Here is a 27,450-nt window from a genome sequence, read left to right on the forward strand (position 1 = left end):
ACTTAGCCACTTCACTGCTCAACCCTGTCTCCAGGTCATTTATGAAGAGGTTGAAAAGCACCGGTCCCAGGACAGATCCTTGGGGCACACTGCTTTTCACCTCTCTCCATTGTGAAAATTGCCCATTGACACCCACTTTCTGCTTCCTGGCCTCCAACCAGTTCTCAATCCACGAGAGGACCTGTCCTCTAATTCCCTGACTGTGGAGTTTTTTCAATAGCCTTTGGTGAGGGACCGTGTCAAATGCCTTCTGAAGTCCAGATATATAATGTCCACGGGTTCTCCTACATCCACATGCCTGTTGACCTTTTCAAAGAATTCTAAAAGGTTTGTGAGGCAAGACTTACCCTTACAGAAGCCATGCTGATTCTCCCTCAGCAAGGCCTGTTCGTCTATGTGTTTTGAGATCCTATCTTTGATGAGGCATTCCACCATCTTACCCAGTATGGATGTTAGGCTGACCGGCCTATAGTTTCCTGGGTCCCCCCTCTTTCCCTTTTTAAAAATAGGCGTGACATTTGCTATCCTCCAATCTTCTGGCACCGTGGCCGTTTTGAGGGACAAGTTGCATACCTTAGTCAAGAGATCTGCAACTTCATTCTTCAATTCCTTAATAACTCTTGGGTGGATGCCATCAGGGCCCGGTGACTTATTGATCTTTAATTTATCAATGAGGTCTGAAACATCTTCTCTTTTAACCTCTATCTGACTTAACTCCTCGGTTAGGAGGGGCCGTTCGGGCAGCGTTATCTGCCCAAGGTCTTCTGCCATGAAGACAGATGCAAAGAACTCATTTAATTTCTCTGCCATCTCTAAGTCTCCTTTTATCTCCCCTTTCCCTCCCTCACCATCCAGAGGGCCAACTGCTTCTCTGGCGGGTTTCCTGCTTCTAACATATTTGAAGAAGCTTTTATTATTCCCCTTAATGTTGCTGGCCATGCGTTCCTCATAGTCTCGCTTGGCCTCCAGTATCACCTTCTTACATTTCTTTTGCCACAGTTTATGTTCCTTTTTACTCTCCTCATTAGGGCAAGACTTCCATTTACGGAAGGAAGCTTCCTTGCCCTTCACAGCCTCTCTAACTTGGCTGGTTAGCCATGCGGGCACCCTCCTGGATTTAGTGGAACCCTTCTTTCTTTGCGGTATACACCTCTGCTGGGCCTCTATTACTGTTGTTTTAAGCAGCCTCCATGCACTCTGGAGAGATTGCATGCACTCTGGAGAGATTGCAATATCTTTTAATTCTATGAAGTTTTATATTGTGAAACATATCCATAGTTTTAGTTGAGACCTTGCTTTATAGAATAAAAAAATGGATTGTTCTGCCACCTTACACTCCATCATTCACCTAAATTGTTTAATTTGTAAAGAGGATTTACAGTCACTAATAACATGGCCAGGAAGGTGAAAAATTTCCCCATGAGTTGGTTGTATTTCTGTTTGTTAGGTCAGATTTATACCACACAGGTTCATCTTCTTGCTTCAACAAAAAGCAGTTTGATCTACGTAGACTGTAGCAGAACATTGCTAACAAGCTCTCTCATATACATGAATAATGCTTGTAGAAATGCACATGTAGGAATTTGCTATTGTAGATGGCATTGCTAGATCCTGGAACTATGTTGCCAATGTTACAACTAGCATATTGGTTTGTTACAGGGCACTGTGCCTTGCAGTGAATGTTCTGCAGTAACATGTTTGGCAAAAGGCATATTCAGAGATTATTATTATTATTTATTAATTTGTACCCTGCCTTTTTGCCCAACGGGCACACAAGGCGGCTAACAAACAAGACAAGACAAACAATGGCAAGAGATGTCATTAAGAGTGGCATCTGTAACTATCATGGGTTTGTCTCCGGCTATCATTAGTCTCAAGGATAGACTGCATTTCATTGTCATTTACCGATATTCAATTTCATGAGGTCCTGTTGTATTTTGTCTTGCAGAAGTTACCCACAGGGTATGTTTCTTGCATCTGTTCTAAGTTGGTAACTGAGTCAAAAATCCTTGCCTCAGATCTTTCACTTCACTTGGTTATGGTGAAGTAGACAAGTTTAGTCAAGAATTTTTGTCAAAGTCTCAAGCAAGACAATTTGTTTTCAAGATTACTTTAATTCACTACCCATCAGTCATTTTTCCCCCTTTTATATGCCAAGCAGAGGTGCAACACAAAATCATGCAAATTTGATTAGGAAGATAACTAATAAGGCTTAAGAACAAAAAAGTGTATCTTAAGCTTCTAAAACCAAGTTGGCATTGGACCATAAACAAAAACATAATCATCATGGTCACAAAACTACCATCTAATTAAATCCAAGTCAGAAACCACAGCCACATATTTCATTTTCTGCCATAGGATATTTGTTCTACATTCTGAATTGTAAAGAAAGCAACACCATTTAAAACAGGTGTCTAGAAGTGCCAAAATACAATCATGCCATACCTCCTTAGCAACTGTGTGCCAATGCAGGTGGGTTTCACATACATCCATCCTTTCTTGATGAAGGAATTTGCACTTATCTGGCACCAGAAGAGCATCACTCACAAACTCTCCAACTGAAAGAAAAATGGTAGGATACCTTCATTTCATATGATCTTGGCTGGACGCTTTTCAAAAGCAGTAGCATAAAACACCACTTACTAACTTACATTAGGAAGAAAAAATTTTCTGCCCTACAGGCAAGTCACACTAAAATTAAAAGAGAGAAGAACATATACAGGTTTACACAGTTTATACATCACACCCGCAGCTACGTTGCTCCCCAAGCAGAACAACTTAGATTCACAGTAAAACTAACAATCAATAATAAGAATAAAAGCCACACTGTGTTCCAAACCAACTTGCAGAAACCATGAAATAAGAGCATTTAAGGAAACAATATTCACATTGGTTTCTTGATCCCATGGGTTTCTTGCCACATAAGAACATAAAGAGCCCCACTGGATCAGGCCATAGGCCCATCTAGTTCAGTTTCCTGTATCTCACAGTGGCCCACAGGATGTCTCAAGGAGCACACAAGACAAGAGACCTGCATCCTGGTGTCCAAAGTATCAAAGTATCTCTTTCCCACTCACCCCCCCTCTTAATTTGTGAGTTCAGTTTTCTCAGGGGGCTTTGAATGTAGGGTCACAAAACCCAGATGGATCTTGACTTCTGTGACTTTGAATGTCCTCCTTTGAAGTCCTTCCTTGCCACAGTGCCTCCTCTTGCTGGTCCTGGCTTTAAAAGGCAGCCATCTCCTCCCCCATATTTGTGGTGAGTAAGATAGGAAGGTGTGAAAGAGGACCTGGTTTGAATTGTGGATCTGGAAAATATAATTTTATGCTGTTGATCTTCACCTTTGGTTTAGCTCAAGATTGAGGAAAGCAATACTCCCATGGCTGATGCTACTCAAGGCACTCCTCATAGCAGCAGGGGCATTTCTTCACTGATAAGCCCCTCATGGACTGAGAGCCTTTATTGACCTTTGATAGGAGGAGAAATACTCCAGATGGATAAGACTCACAGATGTGTTTTCCCACAACACAGAGGTATGTTCGGTTTGGGCCTGAAAGTCAGTGGTATAATGGTCAGGTATAATGAAGCTTACTGGAGAATCTTGAGTTAATATTTTTTAGTCCAATATACCTCACAGAGAGGAGCCATGTACACATCCTCAGCTGCTTGGAGGAAAGTGGTGTGCGTGTATATATATTCCTTGGAAGAAAATGGTGTGTGTGTTCCCAAGCTCCGCACTGTATGGAGCTGGGCTTCAAACTGCATGGCTGCACAACTTAGCAAGAGCTTGTTGATATAAGCATCCCTGGGGAAAGCATTCTACAAAGGGGTGATGACACAGCTGAAAATACCCTCTCAATGGCTGCCACCAATATAACTTCCTAAGGTGGGAGCAACTAAAGCTCAATGGTCCAGGATTTTAAAAGACTTGGATCAGGATTTTAAAATCTTGTTTTGTTTTGTCTCAAAATGAACTAGCAGCCAGTAACACTGCCTCAGAACTAGTATGCCATGTTCCACAGGTCAGTCCTACTTAATAGTCTGAAACTAACAGATGTTTCAAAAGGTTCCACAGATAGAACACACTGTAGTAGTAGAGCCTCCAGGCTACCAAGAACATGGATAATTGCAACCAGGTTCTCTGTCTGGAAGGGTTTACAGATGACAGACTAATCTTAGCTGGTGGTAAGTGTTACGTGCCACAGAGGCCACTTGGGCATCCAGTGATAGCTAACCAGGTTGAACAGGTGTGGCCCAGTAGGTTGAACACTATCACCCCAAGAGATAAACCACCCACCAAGGGTACTTCAGTTCTGTGGACTGTGTTTCATCTTCTTGGCCCTCAAAAGACAACGCAGAAGTTCCCTACTTTAGAAAAAAACTAATCGAAACAGACACTGGAACCTAACCTGTTCTTAAGTCCACCTTCAATATTACTGCTAGTGAACATATTGTGAAATGTGAACAAAAAACATATTTACAGTACACCTACAATATAGTACTCTATACTGTATGGCCTTACCTCGAAAAATTGGCTAACAGGACTTGCCTGGAATAAGATGGGGGTGTTTAAAAATGCTGGGAATGGATGCCAAAACCATATACGGACATCTGATTAGGCATGTTTGGATCTTGAAAGTTCTTAAGTTGAATGTTCTTAAAATAGGGGAGCCTCTGTATTACTATTTTTGGCATTGGCAGATGACTTGTGGGAACACTTCCACAAACCAGCACTGTAACACGCAAAGTGGAGACTGCTACCCTTTAGCTCCTTTAAGTACATTTCTTGCGATTCATTTTTGGGGCACTGTCTGCTGTAAGCCCACTAAACAGACAACAAGAGCAGTATCAGGTTCACTCAGCTCTGCACTATCTGAAAGCAAATGCCACCTCTCTGGTGAGTGCTGGACTTTTAATTGGCCAGAATAGAATCACATACCAAATTACAATAATGTAGTAACACTAATATATCATCTGGGAATAAATGTTTGCCTTGCTTGTGGTTGCTGTGATTATTCATGGATAAGCAGTATGATTTATTACCCTGCAGCTGCTGTCATTCTCTAGCAAGTTTGGCACTCATGATCTATCTTAATTACAAAAGTGATGAATAGTGAAGGCTCACAGAAAGTTGTATGAAGAAGATGAAGAAGAGAGTGTACGTGTTAAGGGGCAGCTAGTAAAAACATGATGCAACTGCAACACCATACTTCCGAAAGCTGTTCACACAACAGCTCATCAGACTGCAAAGGACGACAGCACAGTGAGAAGTTTCCTTCCCATTACAAATACATTCTCTTTCACTGAAGCACATCAATAGGAAATGCTGGTAATCTGTCACTAGCAATTACATGCCTATAACTGGAAAGGGGGATCATTCTCCACCTCCCCATATCTGCAGTACTGTATCACAGCACAGAATGCTCATACTGCACAGCTTTTTATTAATGGTTCAGTAACATCATAACCTGAATCAATGAGTTCCTTCTGATGCAGTTTGCTATCATTACAGAGGCAACACACTGAAACCAATGAAACGTGACCGCATATGGTTGTCAGTCACCAGGGCTCAAAAGCCAAATGTAACACACACACACACACACACAAAATATTAGCTATTATGTATTGGGCTAAATACAACTTTTATGGCGTTGGTATAGAAAAATGCATATAAGACAGAGCCAAGTTCAAATATTTCCATATTATAGGCGCTCCTCATGTGAACCTACGAACATGCTCATTAAAAATAAGAGTCCAAAACTTAGACACAAAATTTACTGTAACTGAAATCTCCATTAAACAGAACCAGACCAGGTTAAGGAAAAGCAAGCTGTAGTACATATATGCCAATAATCACAACCAGGATTAAGAATACAAAACACAACTACATTTAAGTTCAGACTTCTAAGTACAGAAGAGAGAACCACAGTCTTAACTGTTTACATGAAATCCACATCTAAGACCAAAGTTAATCACAGACTTTGGAAAACACTGCTGTAGTGTTTTCCACTACACAGCTAAGGAAGCTTTCAAATATAGCAAGAAAGGATTTGTTTTCCCCATCTATCAGCATATTTTCTTTTAGGACTGACAACGTTAACTACAAAAGTGAGAGGATTCTTCCATGGTACGTGCTGACAAAAATATGTTTTGTAAGAAACTCTAGCCCCATTAGAAAGAAATATGTTAAAAGCAAATGTATGCCATCTCAGTCTATGAGTAAATTAAAATAGCTTCAGAGTCTCTTGTCTTTTCTGAGAACTTGAGGGTAGCAGAAGGAAGTCTGTTGCTAGGAGGGCTTTGTAAGAAGTTAGCAAAAAGCCTTGCTTCTTGGTCATGAGGTACAGCCAGTTTGAGGACTGAAGGAGAGCCCCCCCCCCCCCCATCTGGAGTTCAAGCTGCATGTGGCCCTGCGTGGTTATACCAAAAGGAGGTGCTTCCCTGTAGTTCAAACCAACCCATACCAGAATCACAAGAGGGGGAAAAATTTTCCAGCTCTCTATTTTAATTGTAAGTGTAACTAATTTCATTTCTGTATCAAAGTCTGTTATCCAACAACAAAAGTCTCCAAAACCTTGGCCTTTCCCCTCCTCACGCTGTTATTTAAGTGTTCCTAGCTCTATTTTGAGAATAAGGTAAGAGCTAAACCCCTTCTTAGCTCAACTGCCTCTCTTCTGATTGGCACAAATCTAACCACTTAGAATGAACTCATCTTTTCAGATAAGCAAAGCCAGAGTTGCACTACCCGAAGAATGTGGGCATGAACTGGTGCAAATAAAGTGACCCCATGCAATTCAGTCCAATTTCAGATGGGGTAATCAGAGGCCTATGCAGCAAAGTAAATTGAGGAACTTCCTGACAAAATAAGATACTTGATCGTGTAGTGCAGGAGTCTTGCATTTTTATACTTTAGAATTCGTTACGCCATTTCCCAACATGTTCTTCCTTTTGACTTACAAAGTCATGTCAGTTCCAATTTTTCAGTAAGCTTAATTTTACTTTTTCATGATAATCCTGTCTCTTGGTCATTTACACTCTGCCACTATATCTACGCTGCGGCTACATGCTATGTCCTTTTGTTTCCCTAATTCTGAAGTTCCAGAGGTGTACTGAAAATTACCGAGATGGTGGCAGTCTATATTCCATTTATGGGGAGAGGACCAGTGTGTGGATGTTACATGTCATCACTAAACTTCCAAGTTGAGCTTTGCACTGTGTAGAGATCAGCTTGGAGTTGTATGACTGTGTGACAGTGAAGGTTACAGGGAACACCAGTGGCAGTGCAACTGACATGCTTGCTTTTTAAAAAAATAAAGTTAGGATTTTGGAGGCCCAGTGAAGAACTGGGAAACTGGTTAAGAGTTAGGAACAACTCAGTGCTTCCCTGTTCACCACACCAAATGCCTGCTATTTAGTAAGCACTTGTATTTGTTTCTCCAAGAATAGCCTAAGGGCCCAATCCTATGGTCCGCACTGCGCCTCCACAGAGCGGACCACAGTTGCAAGCGTGCTGTAAGGCAGGTTTGTGGGGCTTACCGTTGGGCTCCCGCAGGAGGTGGCTCAGCTCCGGCTGTCGCTGAGCCACCACCCGGCGGGCACCCGTGTTCCCCAGCTCGGCAGTGCCTGCCACCGCCGGGCTGTGGAACGGCAAACAGGGTGGGGACAGGCGCGTTCCAGGAAGGGGGGAGGCCCACATGACGCGGGGAGGGGGCGGGGAGGCCAGTGTGACGTGGGGAGGGGGCGTGCCAGGGGGAGGAACCGCAGAGCTCTGCTCTGCAGGATCCTCGGCACTCGTGGTGGCTGCGTGCCTTACACGAGCGCCTTTACTTTAGTAGCCCCATTGTAGCCCAAAGTGAGTAGCCCCATTGTAGGGCTGCCTCCCTTAACCAGGGGAAGGGGACCAACATCCCCTACTCCCAAGGTAGCGCGGGAGGCATTGGATTTGGCAGCAGCCCTCGTGGTGCTGCCAAGCGGGGGCTCCCCAGGCAGCTCAGGATTGGGCTGCCCATTAGGATTGGGCAGTAAGCCTCTGAAAGCACATACCTTACAGCAGTGCATCCCAAACGTTTTTGACTGGCAGCTCCCTTGACCTCCTGGAGCATTGAGTGCGACTTCCTATTAGCACTACAATCCTATACATTGTATAAGGCGGTGAGTTTTCGTGAGAATTCTGTGGCTTCCCTGGCTAGGAAGACATGGCTCACAGTTTTGGAACCTCTGCCTTACATGAAAGTTACAGAAGCATAGACTTTCCCCTCCCCCCCCCCCCGGAGTAATAAGGCAAGCGTCTTCTTGCCATCCCCAATGATCTTTGCAGATGGAATGTATTACTTCTGGACACTGAATAGAAACCTACTGGATTTTCCTTCAAAGGATAAAAGTTGTTGAGGGTGAAACTGACTGATATTGTGAAAAGACTCTTAAAGTCATTAGTGGTGTTCAACAAACTGACTCTTCACTTGGAGATATTTTGATTGATGCTTATAACACACTGAATCTGCTTCAGTGTTTTAAAACAGACAACATCTGGTTCTTCAAATCAGTACAACACACATATTCATAACATAAAAGAGAAAATAGTATAAGCTGCTAAATTGATTGTCTAATTTATTAAAGAAAATAAATGCTGTTTGGATACTATCATGATTCTTACCATTAACGCAGGAAAAAAAATCACAAAAAGGTTTGAATGAGCAACAAAATACAACAGAGTGCTTTAAGAAAACGTTAGGTGGGCATCTGCAAAAGTAGTGAAGCATGTTTAAGGAGTTTTGCATCTAAACAAACGCATTTGATATTTGCATGATGGGTGAAATCTGAGTGACACTTGGAGACTCTCTGAAGCAAAAGAACAGATGTTTTCATTTAAAAACATTTCATTTAAAAAAAGGGAACCAGGATGGTGTAGTGGTTTGGAAGGTGGACTTAGATCTGGAAGATCCAGGTTTGAATCCCCCCTCAGCCACAAAGCTTCCTGGGTGACCTTGGGCCAGTCACTTTCTCTTAGCCTCACCTACCTCACAGGGTTGTTGTGAGAGCAAAAGGAGGGGAGTAGCTGTGTACACCGCACTGAGGAGGAAGGGCGGTATAAAAATGTGAAAAATATATATAAATGTAGCCAGGCAGAAAGTAGCAACATTTGCAGAAATTCCCTTCTAACCAGGATATTAATATTTCTCGATAAAGAAAGGCAAAAGACATAGTTTTTAAGTGCTGCAGATCTGTTTTATGAACAGAAGAATCTCTAGTTTTTTACTCCTGGAACCTCCAGCCTAAGCACTCAATCAGGCAGAACTGCCTTCACTGTCAGAGTAATGGCCCAGCATGACTGGCAATATCATCATGGGCTTTGATGTGACAAAATCAATTAATTTCTTGGCAAAACAGAGGCATTCTTTACCTCAAGCAGCACAAAACTGTGAGGACACTTCATCCTCTTAGCATGAGGTCCTCATCTTCTTCAACTGACAACTATGTCTACAGACAATAAAGAAAAATTCTTATTTGGTAGTCCTTCCACTGCCAATCAATCATCCTGAAAGTTTTACCTATGTAAAGAATCCATACACTTCCTTTGAAGCTGCATGGGTCAGAATTCAACAAGCTTTATCCAACCACCTAAACACTGATGCTTCCAAAAACCTGAGTCACAATGAACATGAATACAATTTATTCAGTCTTCTGGTTGGTTTGAAGTAGGAACTACAATTTAGATTTGTCAGAAAGGCAATTACATGAATATCTCAGTCTCAATAAGCATAAGGGGCTGCCCTCGAAGACTGCTCAGAAACAACAGTTATTGCAGACTGCGGCAGCTTGCGTACTCACAAAGGGCTTGGTGATTCTCTCAGGCTGTTGTTCCAGAACCTGCTAATTCATTTCTGGGCACAATTCAAGGCACTGGTTTTAATCTTTAAAGCCCTTTACAGCTTGGAGCCACAGTATCTAAGCTAACTGCCTCCTTCCATACACCCCTGATAAAGGAGCTCCTACACATGTTGCTCCTATTGATTAAGGGAAAGCAGCAAGAAAACAGGGCCTTTTCTGTAGGAGTATCACAACTGCAGAACTCCCTCCCTGATTATCCAATGGGGTTAAAGACCCTTTTTATTTAGAATAGTGTTTTAGTTGTTGGGCAAAGGTGGACTGTTATGGGATCATTCTTACTGCAAGTTTTAGTGGTTTTAAATGATGTTTTTATGTTTGTATTTTGCCCTCGGCTAGGCTGTCCTATTGCTGTAGGGTCTAGTTCACTGGATGCATTTTGTTTTTCACTTTATATTTGAATCTTTGTATTCTTTGCCATTGTTGTATCTTTTACATACATACACACATACAGCAGAAAATGATTCCAATGGTATGACAGATGTAAGTACAAGCCACTGGCATGCTGCTACTTGAAACAATGCAGCCAAATCTGAATCAACTAATGGCAAGAGAAAGGTGGCAACCCTATGTTTTTAGTCTCCCAGCGTTTCCATGCCACAACTATTCTTCCTCCATATTCTTCCTACCAATTTCTGACTGTGACCCTAATTACTAAAAAACCAGACTCATATGGAAAAAGTGGACATGTCCCAGTCACATATCAGAAACCTACCAACCACTAACACACCCCATGGTAATTTCACAGCTGTGCTTGCAACTTATTTTTGGACAGACAAAACAAACCTACAGGCAACTCTGCACTCAATGCATCGTTTAGAACTTTAAGTTTTGCTCTACTCAAATACCAGTTAAACTTGTACATCAATTTTAGAATGCAGAAGTTTATGTAACTAGAGTAGCTCCCATTATAGTCAGTTGTGGGGGGGGGGGACCAGAAGTATATGAATGATCATTTTTTCCTTTCAAAAAAAATCTATTCATGCCTCGTACACTGTCAGTTATACACCCACATAATGAACAGGATCCATGCCTTCAGAGCATAAAGACTGAGGCATTAAAAAGCTTGAACATTTCCTTCAAACATGCTGAATAACATTCCTCACACCAGGACTGTTGGCTCGATTAAGCTTTGTGGAAAACACAAACAGCACTTGCAACAACATTGGCAGACCTATACACCTTGTTCTAGCACAACAGAACATGTTGACTTTCTCTGTTAACCACAGCCACAATCACCACACAAACCTATAGTGCAATGCAAAAAATGAACACCTGGGCATGTGAAGCAGGACCTTGTACTGAATATCCACCAGAAGGTATTCTGACCACTACTGAGTCAATATGCAAATCTATAGAATCAGAGCCCTCAGCAACATTCTTCACAAGTATTACTTTGATGAAATTTTTACAACAACCCTGTAAAGCAAATACTGTACTAAGAACCCTATAGTACAGCTGGGGAGTCAAGGATGAGAAGGTGTTCATCACACAAGCAAGACTTAATCCAGGGAAGTCCCAATTCTTAGCTACTAAACTATACCAGCTACAAAAGAGTTAAGCAATTATCTTGTCCAAATCATCAAAAAGGGGAAACAAAGCATTCTGTTAACCTTTCAAACCTCTACTATATGTAATAATCTCATAAACAAATAGAGGAGTTCTACAGCATTTAGTATTTCCAGCAGACATGCTGTTAAAATAGAAGTCAGTGAGCTACAAAATGAGCGTTTTGGTTTCCCTCCAATCACCTTATCTTCTTTGGCTTAAAAAGCACGCTAAATTCCAGTTCATAGACATCAAAATTAAGTCAGGCTAAAGACGTGTTCCTGTGAGGAATGTGTGTTGTCCAGAATTACCAATTACTTGCAAACTACAGCACTGACACAGATACAGGCAAAATTCATTCCATATTTTTGGGAATCAGAGGATTTAGGTCAGCTAGCTGCAGGACACTGTGATCCACTGTCCATTAATTTAGGTCTTCTCCCTGTGTTTAATCTTATAATTTGAAAATAAAGGTCTGAGAGACTGTGTCATTATCTCCTGTTGCAGCAGGTGCTTACAATTACAAGTTAATTAACTATTAAGTGGTCCATTGGAGATTAACTATATTCTTCTGCAGAATTCTTTGCGAAATAAAAATCTCCTACAAAGCAAATCAGAAAATATATGACTCAGCTCTAGTCCATGTGAAACTTCACCTTACTAAGCATCTAGTCCATGTTGCTAATCACATATGCTCAACAACTGAAGAAGCTAGCAGTTTGCAGCTGCTATAGAATTGTACTGCACATAAAGAATTCTTAAGGGGAAGTGATTCTGCACTCACAGACCACTGAGCCCAAAGAAGGTTGGCTCAGACAGAGAGGGCAAGAGGGCACTACAATGGCTGCTCACTCATACCTGCCACACTCAAATTTCCTTGGAAATTGGTTGCATCCTACTGCCCTATGTTCCACACCTCAACTTGGTTATGAATTAGATTTGTATATCCATTCTTCAGAGAAGTTCCAGGTATTGTGAACATCTCTCACACCTTCCCCAAACAATTTGAAGAAAACAAAACACTTGTATCTAGGATTTGGTCTCAAACAACCTCCATCACAAGACACCATGGAAAAAAGTTCAGACTGCAATGAGTTCAAGTTCCAGCAGCACATGATAAAATGCTGTGTGGCACACAGCAAATGCCACTACCAAAGTCCAGTTTAAAACCCAACCCATGTGGCACTCAGGATATAATAGCACACACCACATTATCTCCTCAGTGTTTGTTCTGGAGCCCAAAGTCAGCATGGCATTCATTGCATTTTATGATGGTAGTCCATGCTGGGGGTAAATAGGACATTGACAATAAAATATTTAAAGTAAAAACCAAACTGACACATTTCTGACACAACACCGATTTGCTAGGCTTCATGTTCTTGGTTCAGGGTAACAACTATGTTGTTTAGAAAACATCATACACGTGGTTCCTGGGTACTCTTCAGCCGAGTACCAAACTGATGGTCCCATCCTAAGCTCTAGTAATGTCACCAGAACGCATGTTGCAGAGGCACAACATATCACCAAGTACTGTCTGGGGATCAGGGTGGATCAGGCCCAGGAAGTTAGCAGGGTTGCAGAGCCTGCCAAATCCGCATTCCCTTCCCAGGTTCAATCCACTGCAATGACTTCAGCCTGGACAAAGGGAACAAACGTTCCCTTACTTCAAGGAGGCCTCTGGAGGCTAAAACTCCCCATACAGCAAATGCTGCATTGGCACCACTGCATTGCCATGCTGGAAGTGTTTGGGATTGGGCTGTGAGTGTTACAGGCTGCATTTGATTATCAGAATGTACAGAAGCGACAAAGTTTCTTACAGTAAAAGCTATTTCATAAAAAATAAAAACGCAACACTGAAAATAGAATTGGTTGTCAAGAAACTGCTTTGCAGGTTGACAACACACTGTTGTGTATCGGAAAAGGCCAGGCTACGAGCACACTAAATATAAGTCATACTGTTACACATAGTGATAAACACATGAATTTTTCCTTGCCTTTTTTAAATTTTGGGAAACATCTAGAGCAGCAGTTTTCAACCACTGTGCCATGGCACAGTGGTGTGTCGTGGAGTTTGGGGGAGGGTCATTTATTAGTAGGGCCATTGGGCTGGCAATGCCAGCCTCCCACCAGCAGTGCAGTTAGCCTTGTCAAAAAATCATGCCAAGTCATTCTGTTGAGGTGGCATAGTGCAGTATGGGGGGGGGCAGAGGACTGCATATGGGCCAAAAGTCTATATTACCTTGACAAGCGAAAATGGCTGTACTAGCCTTCCTCATTGTGTCATGTGGGAGCAGGGAGTGGGCAACGATGGGGATGGAGTGGTGGGTAGCAACAGGGGTGGAGTGGGCAGATCAGCTCCCAAGAGGGGGCAGAATCAATTGTAGGTTCCCAGCCTCATACTATTTTTGGGGGTTGCAGCACAAAAAAAGTTGAAGACCACTCACTTATAGACTCCAAGGATCCTTTGTGGAGTGAACTCATTCCTTGGTTATGTGATAGCCCTTTGTTGTCTTTGTACCTGACTGAGGGTGCAGTAGCTATCTCAGGAGATCTACAGGCTCATTAACATACCTACTTGATTGAATTTACCCAGGGAGTTAGTGAGGATAGCCGAGGGTTGTCATCTCTCTTTGTTTTGTTGACAACATTTTCCGTAAGTCAGGAGGCTCCTAGGAGGTGGCTCTGGTCATAGGGTCAAGCTTCCTGTGCCACCAACATGCAGTCACTCATTGGAATACTGGAGAAGCCAGAGAGCCATTTGAGCCATCCTGATTGGGGGGGGGGGGGTGATTACTCTGGTTAAAAGTATGGCCTTCCTCTTGGCCTGAGGACCTGGGGCTTCTTGCCATCAGTTCTAGAAATAATCAGGTTACTGGTTTGGGACGTGCATTTCCTAGCAGGTACCCAGTACCACTCACACAGATGCTTATATGTGTTCCTTGCACACATTACAATAAAAAAGAACAAAAGCTACAGGCAAAAGACTTCCTTGTTCCAACAAGCCTTTGACTGGACTCCTGTTTAATTTTTTATTAGGTTCCACTTGGGATAAGCGTTTGTTTTTTAAATATGCCTCTGTGTCTTTATTGCTGTTGATTTATATGGTTTTAAATGTGGATTGTTTTAAATGTATACAACATTAGCTGCCTTGAGCACTCTGCCTACAGAGGTGAAATAAAATATTATGATAAATAGATTTAGAAATGTAATATTCCTTTTCCAATTTACTAAATTGGTTGGTCCAATCCAGGCTATTTTCTTCATTTTAGATGATACATGAATGAAAGAAAACAGAATTTTGGCATCAGTATTTTTTTTTTCCCACCTGGACAGTTGTTTGTGTATAGCAAGAATAATTTTGTATATTAGCATTTGTAATGCACTTAACACATGGGGGAAAAGGTTGAAGATGTACAAGTTTTGAGCCACGTGATAACTGGTTAGATATTAGTTCAAAACAGCTGCCTCATAGTATCCTGGAGAAAGGGATTAGGAGGGGTGGGATAAGAACCATGAGGTTAAGGAACAACCCTATCCACACCATATAGGGAAAGTTTATTAGACAGGAAAGCAGGAAAACCTTATTTCTAGTCCCACTTTCCAGGAACCTCATTCCTCTACTACATGAGCAATAAACATAACATAATAAACATAACAAACAATAAACATAAGAAATATCTAGGGATTGTAGATGATACAAAGGCCCAGGGAGTCAATCAAGCATGAAGTGAGTCAGAACTCATCATGCAAGTAAGAACTCAGTGCCATCATGGCAACATAATTTTTTTCACATTTTTATACTACCCTTCCTCCATGGAGCTCAGGATGGTGTACATAGTTGCTCCTCCCTTTTTGACCCCACAACAACCCTGTGAAGCAGGTGACACAGAGATAGTGACTGGCCCAAAGTCACCCAGGAAGCTTTGTGGTTGAGCAGGGGTTTCCAATGAATGACCAACATTGCTGTCTTGATTGATCTCCATTAAGAGGGATAAGTATTAGACAAGTCTAGAAGAAAATATGGCATCCTTCCTGAATAACCACTCCCCAATTTGCTACTGCACAGTTTCCAGTTCCCCAGATCCAACCTTCCCCTTGTTCGGTCATTTCTGGTCGACTGCCCCTAGAACCTAGGTAGAGCCAAATCACACCCTAGCAAGGAATGACACTAGCATTGCACTCTTTTTGTAAAGACTCTCCTACCAGCATTTCAAAACATACCACAAAAGTCTGCACTGAAACAATTACATGCGGATGAGTGAAGAAAAGAAGTGTTGCAGTATGCCTGACCTTCAAATGTCAACATATTCATCTTTCAAAAATCTTGCATGTTTACACAGCCACCAAGTGCTGTAACCTTCCCTGGGGAGAAGTTTTGAGCAGAGCGATCATATCAGCTGAAAGCTGGCAGGTGCCACCATTGTACTGTTTTATGGAAATCAACTTAGAATAGCTGAACTCCAGAATATGTCATTTCACGTAATTCAGTACTACACAGTGCTGTTCCATCTGTTCTCTCTCCACAGTCTTCTCCCCACTCCCCTACCAATGTTTTCAATTACAGAGACTGCTGAACACCACTAGCTTTTTCAAATGCTTCTCCTGCAGGGCAGAAGGTCTATGTGAGAACTCTTTTGCCCTAATGAAAGCAGAATGGACCCTTTCTTATATCAATCATAATTCTGACTTCGGACCAGGTTATAGCTAAGATCTTGCAAATCACCATTAAATAATTGGTTTTTTGCAGGATGAATGTTGATACTGAAGGTCAAGCACACAAGTAGACTGTTCACAGAAATGAAAATGGCACTATCTAGAGAAAGTTAGATGTATTATACTATATTAAAATACATGTTTTAAATATGCTGTAAAGCAGCACAGGCAGGCATAACCAGAATCTCCTAGAAGTTGACTCCCACATGTTTGGGGGCAACTTTGACTTTTAATTATGTATACTCAAGCTTCCACAAAATCTGTCAACCGCACTCCCTATGCAGACATGAGTTCTGTACTAACTGAAGTTTCTGAACTGTCTTCAAGAGTAGATCCACATATTACACATTGAGGTAATCAAAATGAGATGTCTCCAAGGCGTGAGCCACAGTGGTCAGGTCCAACATGTCTCAGGTATGGCCGTAGCTGACGTACCAGGAGAAGCCAGGCCAATACCCCATGGTGACAGCTGCCACTTGACAATTCAGATGAATCATTCAAGTCTAACATCACAGAGGCAAGGCAACATGAGAGAAAAGAATGTAAAAAGCACTTACATGTGCTTTACATTCTTTTCAACATGGGAGAAAAGAATGTAAAAAGAATGGAAGTGCACTGCACTTACTAACACAAGTTAGCAAATTGCTAAGCACCTGCAATATCTTATGGACACCTAAACCTTCCTCCTCTTCGGCAACTTACTTCACAGATTTGCTAAAGAAGCAATTAAAAAAACAAAAACAGCCACTCTCCAAGTTAACCACTCTAAAAGTTAATTTCAATGGGAACATTAAACACATGCTTGACCTCTCCAATTGAATGCCAAAGGAATGTAAATAACTGGCATAGCATTGTGGTTAAGAAATCAGAACAGTTAGCTTGTGAACATCAGAACTTTCCTGGCTTGAATCTCATCTCTGCTTGAGATAACTCAGCTGCAACATGGATATACCAGGTTATTGCAAGGAGTACACACGAAGAGTTTTTAGCACTCAAAATGTCTAGTGCAATTAACTATTATTAAAAATATGTAACTTTGGCAGAGGCGTAGCTAGGTCATTTGACACCGGGGGCCCATAAATTTTTGTCACCCCATACGACATAATTAATAATTATATTATTAATTAATTAATTCACATTTTTATACCACCCTTCCTCTAAGCAGCTCAGGGTGGTGTACATGGTTCCTCCCCTTATTTTGTCCTCACAACAACCCTGTGAAGTAGATGAGACTGAGAGATGATGATGATGATGATGATGATGATAATACAGGTGTTATTAAATATACCGCCTTTCTTGGTCTTTATTCAAGACTTTATTCAAGGCGGTTTACATAGGCAGGCTTATTTAAATCCCCATAGGGATTTTTACAATTGAAAGAAGGTTCTTTCTTTCAAGAACCACAACATTCAGGTGTTTCATTCCAATCTGGTTTCACATTCTGGCCTCCATCCTCCCACGCTCAGAGCAGATGGAATAGTTCGGCTTCAGCTTGTCAGCTGCTTCAAGGTCGCACAGTGCTGGTGGCCTCAAACTGGCAACCTTGTGGATGTTATCTTCAGACAAATGGAGGCTCTACCCTCTAGACCAGACCTCCTGCCCTATATAGTAATAGTCATGACATGACTATATAGTCTAATAGTAATAGAGAGATAGTAATAGTGATGACATTAAATTAATAATAATAATAATGGCCAGAAAATAAATGCAGTGAATATTTCCCCTCAAGCAATGGATGAAATTCTGCATCAAATGGTATATAACATGATGGTATTATTCCTAAAAGCCACAATTTCCACAGTTTTGGTCACTAGGGTGTCACCCCCCCCCCCAAGGATGTCTCATTGGCCTGTTTTGGGTTAAGGCAGTGGTTCTCAAACTTTTAACACTGGGATCCACTTTTTAGAATGACAATCTGTCCAGGACCCACCAGAAGTAATGTCATGGCTGGAAGTGACATCATCAAGCAAAATAAAATAATTATAAATAATTAAATTAAAGAAAAACAGATAATTAAATAAGGGGAAGCCAGCCCTGTTCCACCAAATGAATTTTCTCTGTAGCTTGCCTGCAAGAACACCCCCCCCCACACACACACACAAATATCAGTGAGATTTTCAGCCCACCCTAGTGCCCTGTTCAGTGTAATTTCTTTTATTTCAAGCATATCACTATCAGGACCCACCTGGCTTTACAAATAAAAAAACTAATAAAATGGACCTTACCAGCTGAAGCCTATTTTATTCTTTGGGGGATGCTGCCTCCTGGAGCATTTGTTGAGCTCCACTTTCATCAGATTGGTACCATGCAGCTAGCCTTGCATTCCCCTTTGCCTGACTTGGCTCCTGATCAAGGCACGTTTGCTTGCTCATGAGTAAACACGACCTTGTGGCTTACTTCCTCTTTCCATAGGGCTGAATACATTTACCTGCTTGGAGGGAGGGACTTACTTTTTGGGTGTTTTGGGGGGCTGCTTTCATTGGATAGGAACCATTTTGGGGTCACTGGATTCCTCTCAGCCTGCCCTTTCCGACAAACTATGGCAAGTTCGCCTACTCGTGAGTAAACATGTGATATGGCTAAGATTCACTTTCCATAGGGCTCCATGCATTTTTTTGTTTTTGGTTTTTTGGTCATAATCTTTGATGGAAAGGAGACATTTCAATCTGGTTTTTTGCACTGCATTCCTCTCGAAATTCCACATCTAATGGTATATGGTATGATGGGGTTACTCCTAACCTTTGCAATGTTAGCGATGTTGGGGCATTTGTGGTGTGTCACCCCCCCCAGGGTGGTACCTTGGGCGGACTTCCCCCCGCCCCTGCTAGCTATGCCACTGAACTTTGGCTGGTCCACAGCCTCAGTTGTATTTGCTTTTCTAGGCCATACATGACTAACATAGGCATATGTGGGCAGAAACACTAGTAATTTTCATAGTTCTATATCTTATGCATATGTCTTTAAAGGTTGGCTGAAATGCTCTGGTCAAGATGATTTTTAAAATCTATTATTCAGTCATCAAAACACTTGCCTCTCATTTTCAGGAAAAAAAATCAGAATTTATCTGCACATTCGAAAAACAGCCAACACAGATGTCTCAATCAGTTTCTCTCTAAGCCAATCATCTGCTTCTCTGAACATCAATAGTAAGTCCAGACTCTATCAGTCTTGTAAGTCACTTCTTCCACTGTTATATCAAATATACTATGTGAGAGGTACAAAAAAGCAACAGCAAAAAGAGTCATTCCCTCTAAGAATTTCCCCTTGCTGACAATTTAGGCTTATACCAAAACCGAAGCACTGTTGAGAAAAAAGACACTTAATGCATTTTTTTCAAAAAGAAAAACAGAGGTCTGTGAGGCTTGTCTCTATCAATCACACAGCTAAGTGGAGATGGAACCAATTTAAAAGAGCTGGATAAGCTAAACCCACAATGGCATTAAAATCCTGAGACACAAATAGTTAATCTTGTCTCATTGATCAGGTAGTGGAGACAAAACCCAATGGCCAGATTTACAGCTCTTACTCTTTGGAAGGAAAGCACACATGAGAGGTTAGCTCAACTAACTCTCAAAGGAAAGCACAACAGAATTAAGGAACAACTGAAAAGACATGAAAGTGTGTGTGTGTGTGTGTGTGTGTTAAGGCCCTTAATGAAAAAAACCTGCATTTAAGTAATTGTTAACAACTGCTTTTTAGCACATTATACAGGCAACCCCCATTATCTGTGGATCCGGTTAACTGGTTCTCTATGCCCCCCACACTCCCCCAATACCCTTGCTTATGTTGTTTATAGCTGTGTGAAAGAATTGTGAACTTGCTTTAACCAGATCCTATAAGCAGAAAGCTTATAGGAGACAACTCAGCAAATGTTAACAGGAAGCACGTTTGCTGAGTCGTGTCCACTGCCTGCCTGCTTGTCTTGCTATAAATTTTCTGCTTATAGCAGGGGTGTCCAAACTTTTTGGCAGGAGGGCCACATCATCTCTCTGACACTGTGTCGGGGGGGGGGCAGGAAAAAAAGAATTAATTTACATTTCAAATTTGAATAAATTTACATAAATGACTATATTAGAGATGGAACTTACATGAATGAATGAAGGTCTTACAATAACTCAAGGTCTATAAAAGGCGCTGCTCAAAGCAAGGTCAGCCTTCGCTTTGCTGCCGCTGCTGCATCACAGATATGAAACAGCAAGAAGTGCAAGAAGCCCTCGTCCCACAGCTCAGGTGAGAGGTTGAACAGTTGCCCTTATGCTGAGAGCAGTTGCATTGGGCCAGCATGGGCTCCAGCAAGTCTCCGTAGGGCCAGAGGCTCACTGGAGACTGTGGGCTCCCTGAGGGCTGGATTGGGAGTCCTCAAGGGCTGCAAGTGGCCCCAGGGCCGGGGTTTGGGCACCCCTGGCTTATAGCATCTGGTTAAAGCAAGTACACAATTCCTTTGTGTGACTATAAACGTATCTGCAGTTTCCTGTATCCATGGTGGGACAGGGAATATATCTCCTAGGAATTGGGGAGATGTCTGTACAACCATTTTTAATGCCTAAAGCCTGTTTTAAAATACTTACCATTTTAACGTTTTGATCTTAAATAGATGTCTTTGGAAGATAGTTGCCAAAAAGCTTGCCTATTTTGTTGCACAAGTTCTTTTTTGGTTCAATAACATAATTGTTTAAACCAGTGATTTTCAACCTTTTTCATCTCACAGCACACTGACAAGGCACTAAAAAGGTCAAGGAACACCACCAGGTTTTTGACAATTGACAAGGCACACCATGCTGTCAGTGGGGGGCTCACATCTCCCATTGGCCCTATTAATAAATGACCTTCCCCCAAAATTCCTGTGGCACACCTGTGGACCACTTGCAGCACACCAGTGTGCCATGGCACAAGGGTTGAAAATGGCTGGTTTAAACATTATACGCATTCAGCATTTAATTTTAAGACATTCAGGTGTAAAATTAATCAGCATATGGAAGTATGCACTTTCAAAAGCCAAACATTAGTATAACAATCTGTTTCTAAGAAATTCCCAAAGTGTTTGTTACAAAAAGTTCAGTAAAAGAGTCAGGGCAACAAATAAAATAAAAAGCACATTTCTTTGTGTGATTTTTGGCTGCAATCACTGAACACAGTGGGATATGCTTCCAAGTAAGCACATAAAAGACTGCACAGTTAGGGTGTTTATACCTTCCTTCAATGTCAACTAACTTTTAAGGGAAGATATAAAGTTTTGTTTAAGCATAAGGACAACCTTAAGACCAACATGAAAATTTTTGGGCATGGCGATGACAGTGCATATCCCATTTAAATCCTGAATACTTTCTTTCAAAGTCCTGGAATTCTGGGTTTAGCACAACACATAGCCTTCATGTTGTTTTTAAGGGTGTGCAATGCTTAGTGGAGGGGGGGAGAATTCCATTACTCTACATCCGAGTAGTCAACAAGAATATATTGAGAAAGCACCTGCCTGTTTCTTTCCTATCTTTCATTAGGTTGCTCAGATTTTTGACCTATTGACATCCAAATGTCAAGGGCAATGTTTCAGAAAGGGGAAGGCAGACTTACTTCATTTTACATTTATATCCTGCTTTTATTCCACCACAGAAGATATGGGCTCATTCCACCCACCCCCCAAATGCCTACAGGCTCAGTTCTGAAAGCCAGTTAATACATACGTCATATGGATTTCTCCTTTCTACTGCTGCTAGTTCAATACTATGATTGTGACATATTGTAACAGTTCAGTGGTGATGGTGGGGTAGTTCTCTTAGAATAAATTTTAGCATTAAAATGGTCAATAGTCAAAATAGCAGTATGCTTTTATGGAATAGTGACTGAAGTACAGGTGTGCATCATTTGACGGGGATACACTCTCTGATCCCAGTCGTTATGTGATTAGGTTGTTAAGCGAACATTCGGTCCAATCTAGTGCCTTAGTTGTGTAAACAGACACTCCCTGACAGACACTTGCAGGTTGTGCAGGCTACCGGAGACCGACTGCCTCTTCTTTGCATCAAGAGCCTCTGTTGTGTAAACAGACACTGCTGCAGGATATGGGAGACCCGACAGCTTCATTAACAGCCTCTTTGCTGTACTTTGATCACCGTTGTATATGCAGTCTGTTAGGCAGAAGATCTTTAAGAGACGCACGTCTGTACACTTAGATGGACAGCAATCTGTATTAGTACTTTTCAAATAATTTTGCTAGGAATATTAGGTGGGTTTAACTTTATTTTTAGCTCAAGGAATATGAGAGTTCATTGAGTGAGTTTATCTAGTTAGTTCATCTTTCTAAAGGGATAACAATTATGATTTGACCGGCAAAAATATGTCTACTCTGATGCCAACATCCTATTTATGATTTATTTTCATGCTGGCTTTGAGATGTTCCCTTCTGGGATCTGACATAGCAGGTTCCTTCAACACTCAGCTGGTTCCTTAGCCTCTTATTGGTGAGATGGCTTACACTGTATGACAGGATGTGTGTAGCAAGTGCTCCAGAAGTGCTGCATTTATTAAGATTACAGGGCTTGCTTTAATATGACTAAGGTAGCGATTTTCAACCTTTTTCAGCTCATGGCACACTGACAAGGTACTAGAATTATCAAGGTACACCATCAGTTTTTTTGACAATTGACAAGGCACACCATGCTGCTGGTGAGGGGTTCACATCCCTCAATGGTCCTGTTAATAAATTTGTCAAACTCCCACAGCAGACCTATGGACCATTCGCAGCCATGGCACACTGGTTGAAAATCGATGGACTAAAGTGTGCAATCTAGAAACAATTTAAACAAAAACCTGTTATCTGGGAAAACTCCATGCTAATTCTATGATTATTCCAAAGATTCTGAGGGAGAAACTAAGGTCCTATTTACATTAATGAAGCCAAGTACCAGATTAACATTGTTTTTGCCTCATATAGTACTGTATCTGTTGTTTTTGGCCTGACTCTGTGGGTGGGTGGGTGGGAGACTTTTGAGAGAGACTTTTAATGGAAATTTAATGATCAAAAGATTATCTATTATACCTGGAAAGCCATGGTTTCACACAGCTGGGATCTCTTATTAATTTCCAAGTTTAATACTGAATTTCATTATGCCAGTGAGATCCCAAATCTTTAGTAACTAAATATACATTCATATCATAGCTTTATACCCCCCTAATACTTGACAGACCTTAACTTGGTCACAACTAAAAGGACTATTTTATTGTGTCTCTCTTTCTTTTGCTTGTTATGTCTGCCAGTCATACAGTTGACAGTGTTGTCAAAATTGCTCGTTTTGTAAAATGTCAGATATTTTTACACAATGAATACATTTCCCTAGTTGTGTGCCTGCTGTCTGGGTAACCACTGAGGCCAGCAGTTCCCAAACTGTGGGTCCATGACCCAGGTCATGACCCAATTTTTGGCATGTTGTGAACCTGATAGGGTAGATTAGGCTATATTAGGTCATCAAGAGTGATGACCTTGCCACTTGGCAGGAGCTCTGCTGCCCAATCACCTTTATAGCCACAGAATCTTGACCCGCTCACAAAGTGGAACTTTTTTTAGGTGGGTCTGGATGCTAAAAAGTTTGGGAACCACTGACCTAGGCAGATCACAACAAGATACTAATAATTCAAGCACTAGGAAGTATTAGGAGAGAAGAATAATAGTATCTTCATCTCCTTCAAAACAAGGTGAGATTCATAACGTGGCTGATGCAACTTATGATGGATGAGTACGTCATGAGGGGGCCAAATGTGTGCAGTGTGATGAGCCATTTTATGAGCAGGAGATGACTGGAGAGAAGCCCCAGCATTTTAACCTTCAACTTTTCAAAGGAAACTGACCAGAAAAAAAGTCAATCTGTATGCTTATAATTTTATGCCAACAGTTCTATTGTCTAGATCAGGGGTGCCCAAACCCCAGCCTGGGGGCTACTTGCGACCCTCAGGGATTCCCAATCTAGCCTGCAGGGTACCCCCAATCTCCAATGAGCCTCTGGGCCCTCCAGAGACTTGCTGGAGCCTGCACTGGCCCAATGTGACTACTGTCAGTGTGAGGGCTCACTGTTTGACATCTCGCGTGAGCTGTGGGTTGAGGGCTCCTTCCTCCGCTTGCTGCTTCATGCCTGTGAAGCAGCAGCGGCAGCAAAGGAAAGGCCGACCTTGCTTTGCACAAGGTCTTTTATAGGCCTTGAGCTATCACGAGACCCTCACTGGGTCCACGTGAATCAAGGGAGTACCTTGTCCCACAATTTCACAAATCTTCCAGACCAAATACTGCAGCTTAGAACATCGCCATACTATCACTGACCCATTCAGTAGTAGTATATTGAATAACTACTACCCAACCCATTCACCTGACTTTGGAGGAGGGTGGAAGCAAAAACCAAACTTATCATAGAGAGCCGCCCCATTAATACAGATATTTATACACATTCATTCTTCTCTTAACACACTAAAGACAGTTCTTAGCCATATCTACAGATCCCAAAGTTCTCTGTCAAGGGCATCTGATTTTCCCAGCACACAAGCCATTAACATAGCCTGCTAGAAAAATATGATCTTTCCATTAGCAAATACAGCCATTGCTAGTGTATCCATGATTGACACGTGGCTGCTCCAGTGCTGTGAGATACTCCTGATCAAAGCCTGTGACATCACCAGCAGAAAGAAACAATTCCTCCTCCCTGTCCTTCTTTGCAAGTGCTAGTATTGCACAAGTTATACAGTCTCTCAGTAAAAAAATCCACCATGAAAGTGCATGTCCATCCCTTAAAAATACATGCACCCATAGGCAGACTGGCTAACTCTGCCAAGACAAGGCTTCCCCCACCCTATCCACAGCAATGTCCTACCACTTCCCCAAAACAGAATTACTTCTTTGAAATAAGTGTTTGCAGAATTCTGACTGTAAAGGTATGACATTAATTTAATACATCCTTCTCCTTTACAGTGGAAAGAGGCTCTGTCAATTTCAACAGTCCTGTTTTGATGATAATTAAATAACCCAAATGACCTTCTTAGACATGAAGAGTACTACAGAAAACTCTTTAAGATTTTTATTATTATGCATGATTTATTTTAAGCTGCTTTTAGTCTGAGAAAAATGGAGTAAAGTGTTCTCAATAACTAAATCCTTCCCACAGTAATTTTTCAACACTTTATTAACTCAACGCTAAAAATGTGATCAAGAGCTGTTTTTGTAAGACAGAAAGGCCAAAAAGAAAAAAGAAAAAAAAGAAAAAGCAAGCAGCATAGAGGCAAAGGGATAAACTAGAGATTCATTGTACTGACAGCATTATTTGCTTGAGGACCAACAAGATTTTTTTAATATAATGGCTAAGTTGTTATAGAAATTATATATAAAAACACACTCATGCTCACACAGACACACGCACAATCTAGCCAAAGGTAAGAACTCCCACTGATGTCAGTGAAAGAACATTAAGGCTACACCACATACAATTTACATTACAGTAAAAGTAGTGTTATCCAGCAGGCATGAGGAATGTTGGTTACCCAAAGCAGGTTAACAAAGCTTTCAACATCTCTCAGGACTCCCTCTCTTACCTGACAGGGCTTCTCCCTGCAGCAACTCTCTGTCCTCCTTTCTTCATAAGGGTCCTCTAGGAACAGAAGGTCCACCTTTTTCCTTTGCAGGGACCCTCATCTGAAAGGAACTGGAAGGTTCTCCATTCCTTAAAACCCTCAGGAAGGAACAAACAAGGGCAAATATGCTCCACAGAGGGAACCTGGATGGCTTTCTTAACTGACACTTAGTTAAACAACCAGCTAACTGGCATATTCTTCCACTGCATTGATGCCAGTTAACACACTTTGCTACCCTAAGAGCTGGACAGTGTAACTTGTAACTATACTTTTTCCAAAACGTACAAATGAAATACCTAACAAAAGAATGTTTGATATTATACACAAACACCACCTGGTGAGAAGGTATCTTTATGGGAGTTGTAAAAAAACAAAAAACAAAAAAAACATAGGCGAATACTGTTAAGCCACAGAAATATGTTTGTAGATAACTGACAACACTTACCTAAACATCTATAAGGAACTACGATGTGAGAGTGACTCCTACACTGTTTCCAACCTCGCTTGCACCAGTTCTGGATTGTGACAGGTTGATTGGCTTCAACAACATTGGTAATTTGCAGTTCAGGGTAAACCTAATACAAAAATTCAAAGAGTACAGTGAAATAAAATGCAAGGCACTTATTAAATATCAGTTGTTTAGCCATACTTGTTTGTTCACATTTACTAATAGTCTAGCACATAGCCTAACAAAAATGCACTGATAAGCAGACTCCGTGGACACTGGAGGAGCGACTTTCTCACTTTCAAGCACTGGAAAGACTTTTTGATGGCACCTGAGTTCAGGAACGACACATCCCTGACCATACTTTCTCTATTTCTTTTTAAATGCAGGTTCACATAAACAAAAAAACAAAACTGCATTCAAAGCAATATCAACTTATCCATCCATCTTCCCTTCACAATAGCTTTATAGTCAGTCACTACAAAACTTTGGCCCATGACAAAACTACAAAACCATGACAAAAAAAATACATTATGGATTACACAGGACCCCTGTATCCACAGATCGCATATCCATGGTTTCAAGTATCTAAGGATGCAGGAGCCCCCCCCCCCCACTGTGCTCCCCTTGCCTCCAGAGAGCGGGAGAGGAGGCATCGGTTTTGCGAAATCCCTATGGATGCCAGGGCATGCCTAGAATGCTTTTGTTCATTTTCCTATCCCCTCCTCAAAGGTTCATTTTAATCAGTTCAAGAACAAGGCACTGGATGAAATGAAATCATGTCTAAAGAACCACATATACACCAAAAGCCAGATTTGGGAGGGGGAGGAGTGATAGCATAATTCCTCCTACGTGATCTTCACATACCTATGTTACGAAAGAAATGTAAGCTATATTTATAAGATTTCTATTACTCTTTTCCCCAGGCTACAAGCCTGGCGCTCAAGAGCCATGGAGGAATAACATCAAACGACATCAAAATGAGCCATAGAACTAGCTAATGTAGGTACATATACTGTACACCTTAATAAAACTGAACACTTGAAAAATAGTTTTCAGTACTTGCTCATGGGATGTACACAGGGTGCAGAATGTACCTTGATTACATGCTGCGTAAATCAATCAGTTCTGGCAGGGGATGAACACTTAAAATACTGATCACTAAAATCATCCAAAGTATTCCTGATACTTTTATGAATAAGCTCAATAGGTTTTGCAAGACCAGGAACCATTACAACATATTCTGTATCCATATA

General features: G+C 41.5%; 1 protein-coding gene across 5 annotated transcripts in view; it reads right to left on the reverse strand.

Moving 5' to 3' along the window:
- The window catches only part of APP (amyloid beta precursor protein), a 195,212-nt gene that overhangs the window by 93,944 nt on the left and 73,818 nt on the right, over positions 1 to 27,450 (reverse strand). For all 5 annotated transcript variants that reach the window (XM_066622528.1, XM_066622530.1, XM_066622529.1 and 2 more), the window contains exons 3-4: positions 26,195 to 26,324; positions 2,446 to 2,558 (exon numbers count right to left, since the gene is read on the reverse strand). In XM_066622528.1, coding sequence (XP_066478625.1) covers positions 2,446 to 2,558; positions 26,195 to 26,324 — 243 coding nt within the window. The remainder of the gene's footprint in view (positions 1 to 2,445; positions 2,559 to 26,194; positions 26,325 to 27,450) is intronic.

Source organism: Tiliqua scincoides, chromosome 3, assembly GCF_035046505.1.
Source record: "Tiliqua scincoides isolate rTilSci1 chromosome 3, rTilSci1.hap2, whole genome shotgun sequence".
NCBI lineage: Eukaryota > Metazoa > Chordata > Lepidosauria > Squamata > Scincidae > Tiliqua > Tiliqua scincoides.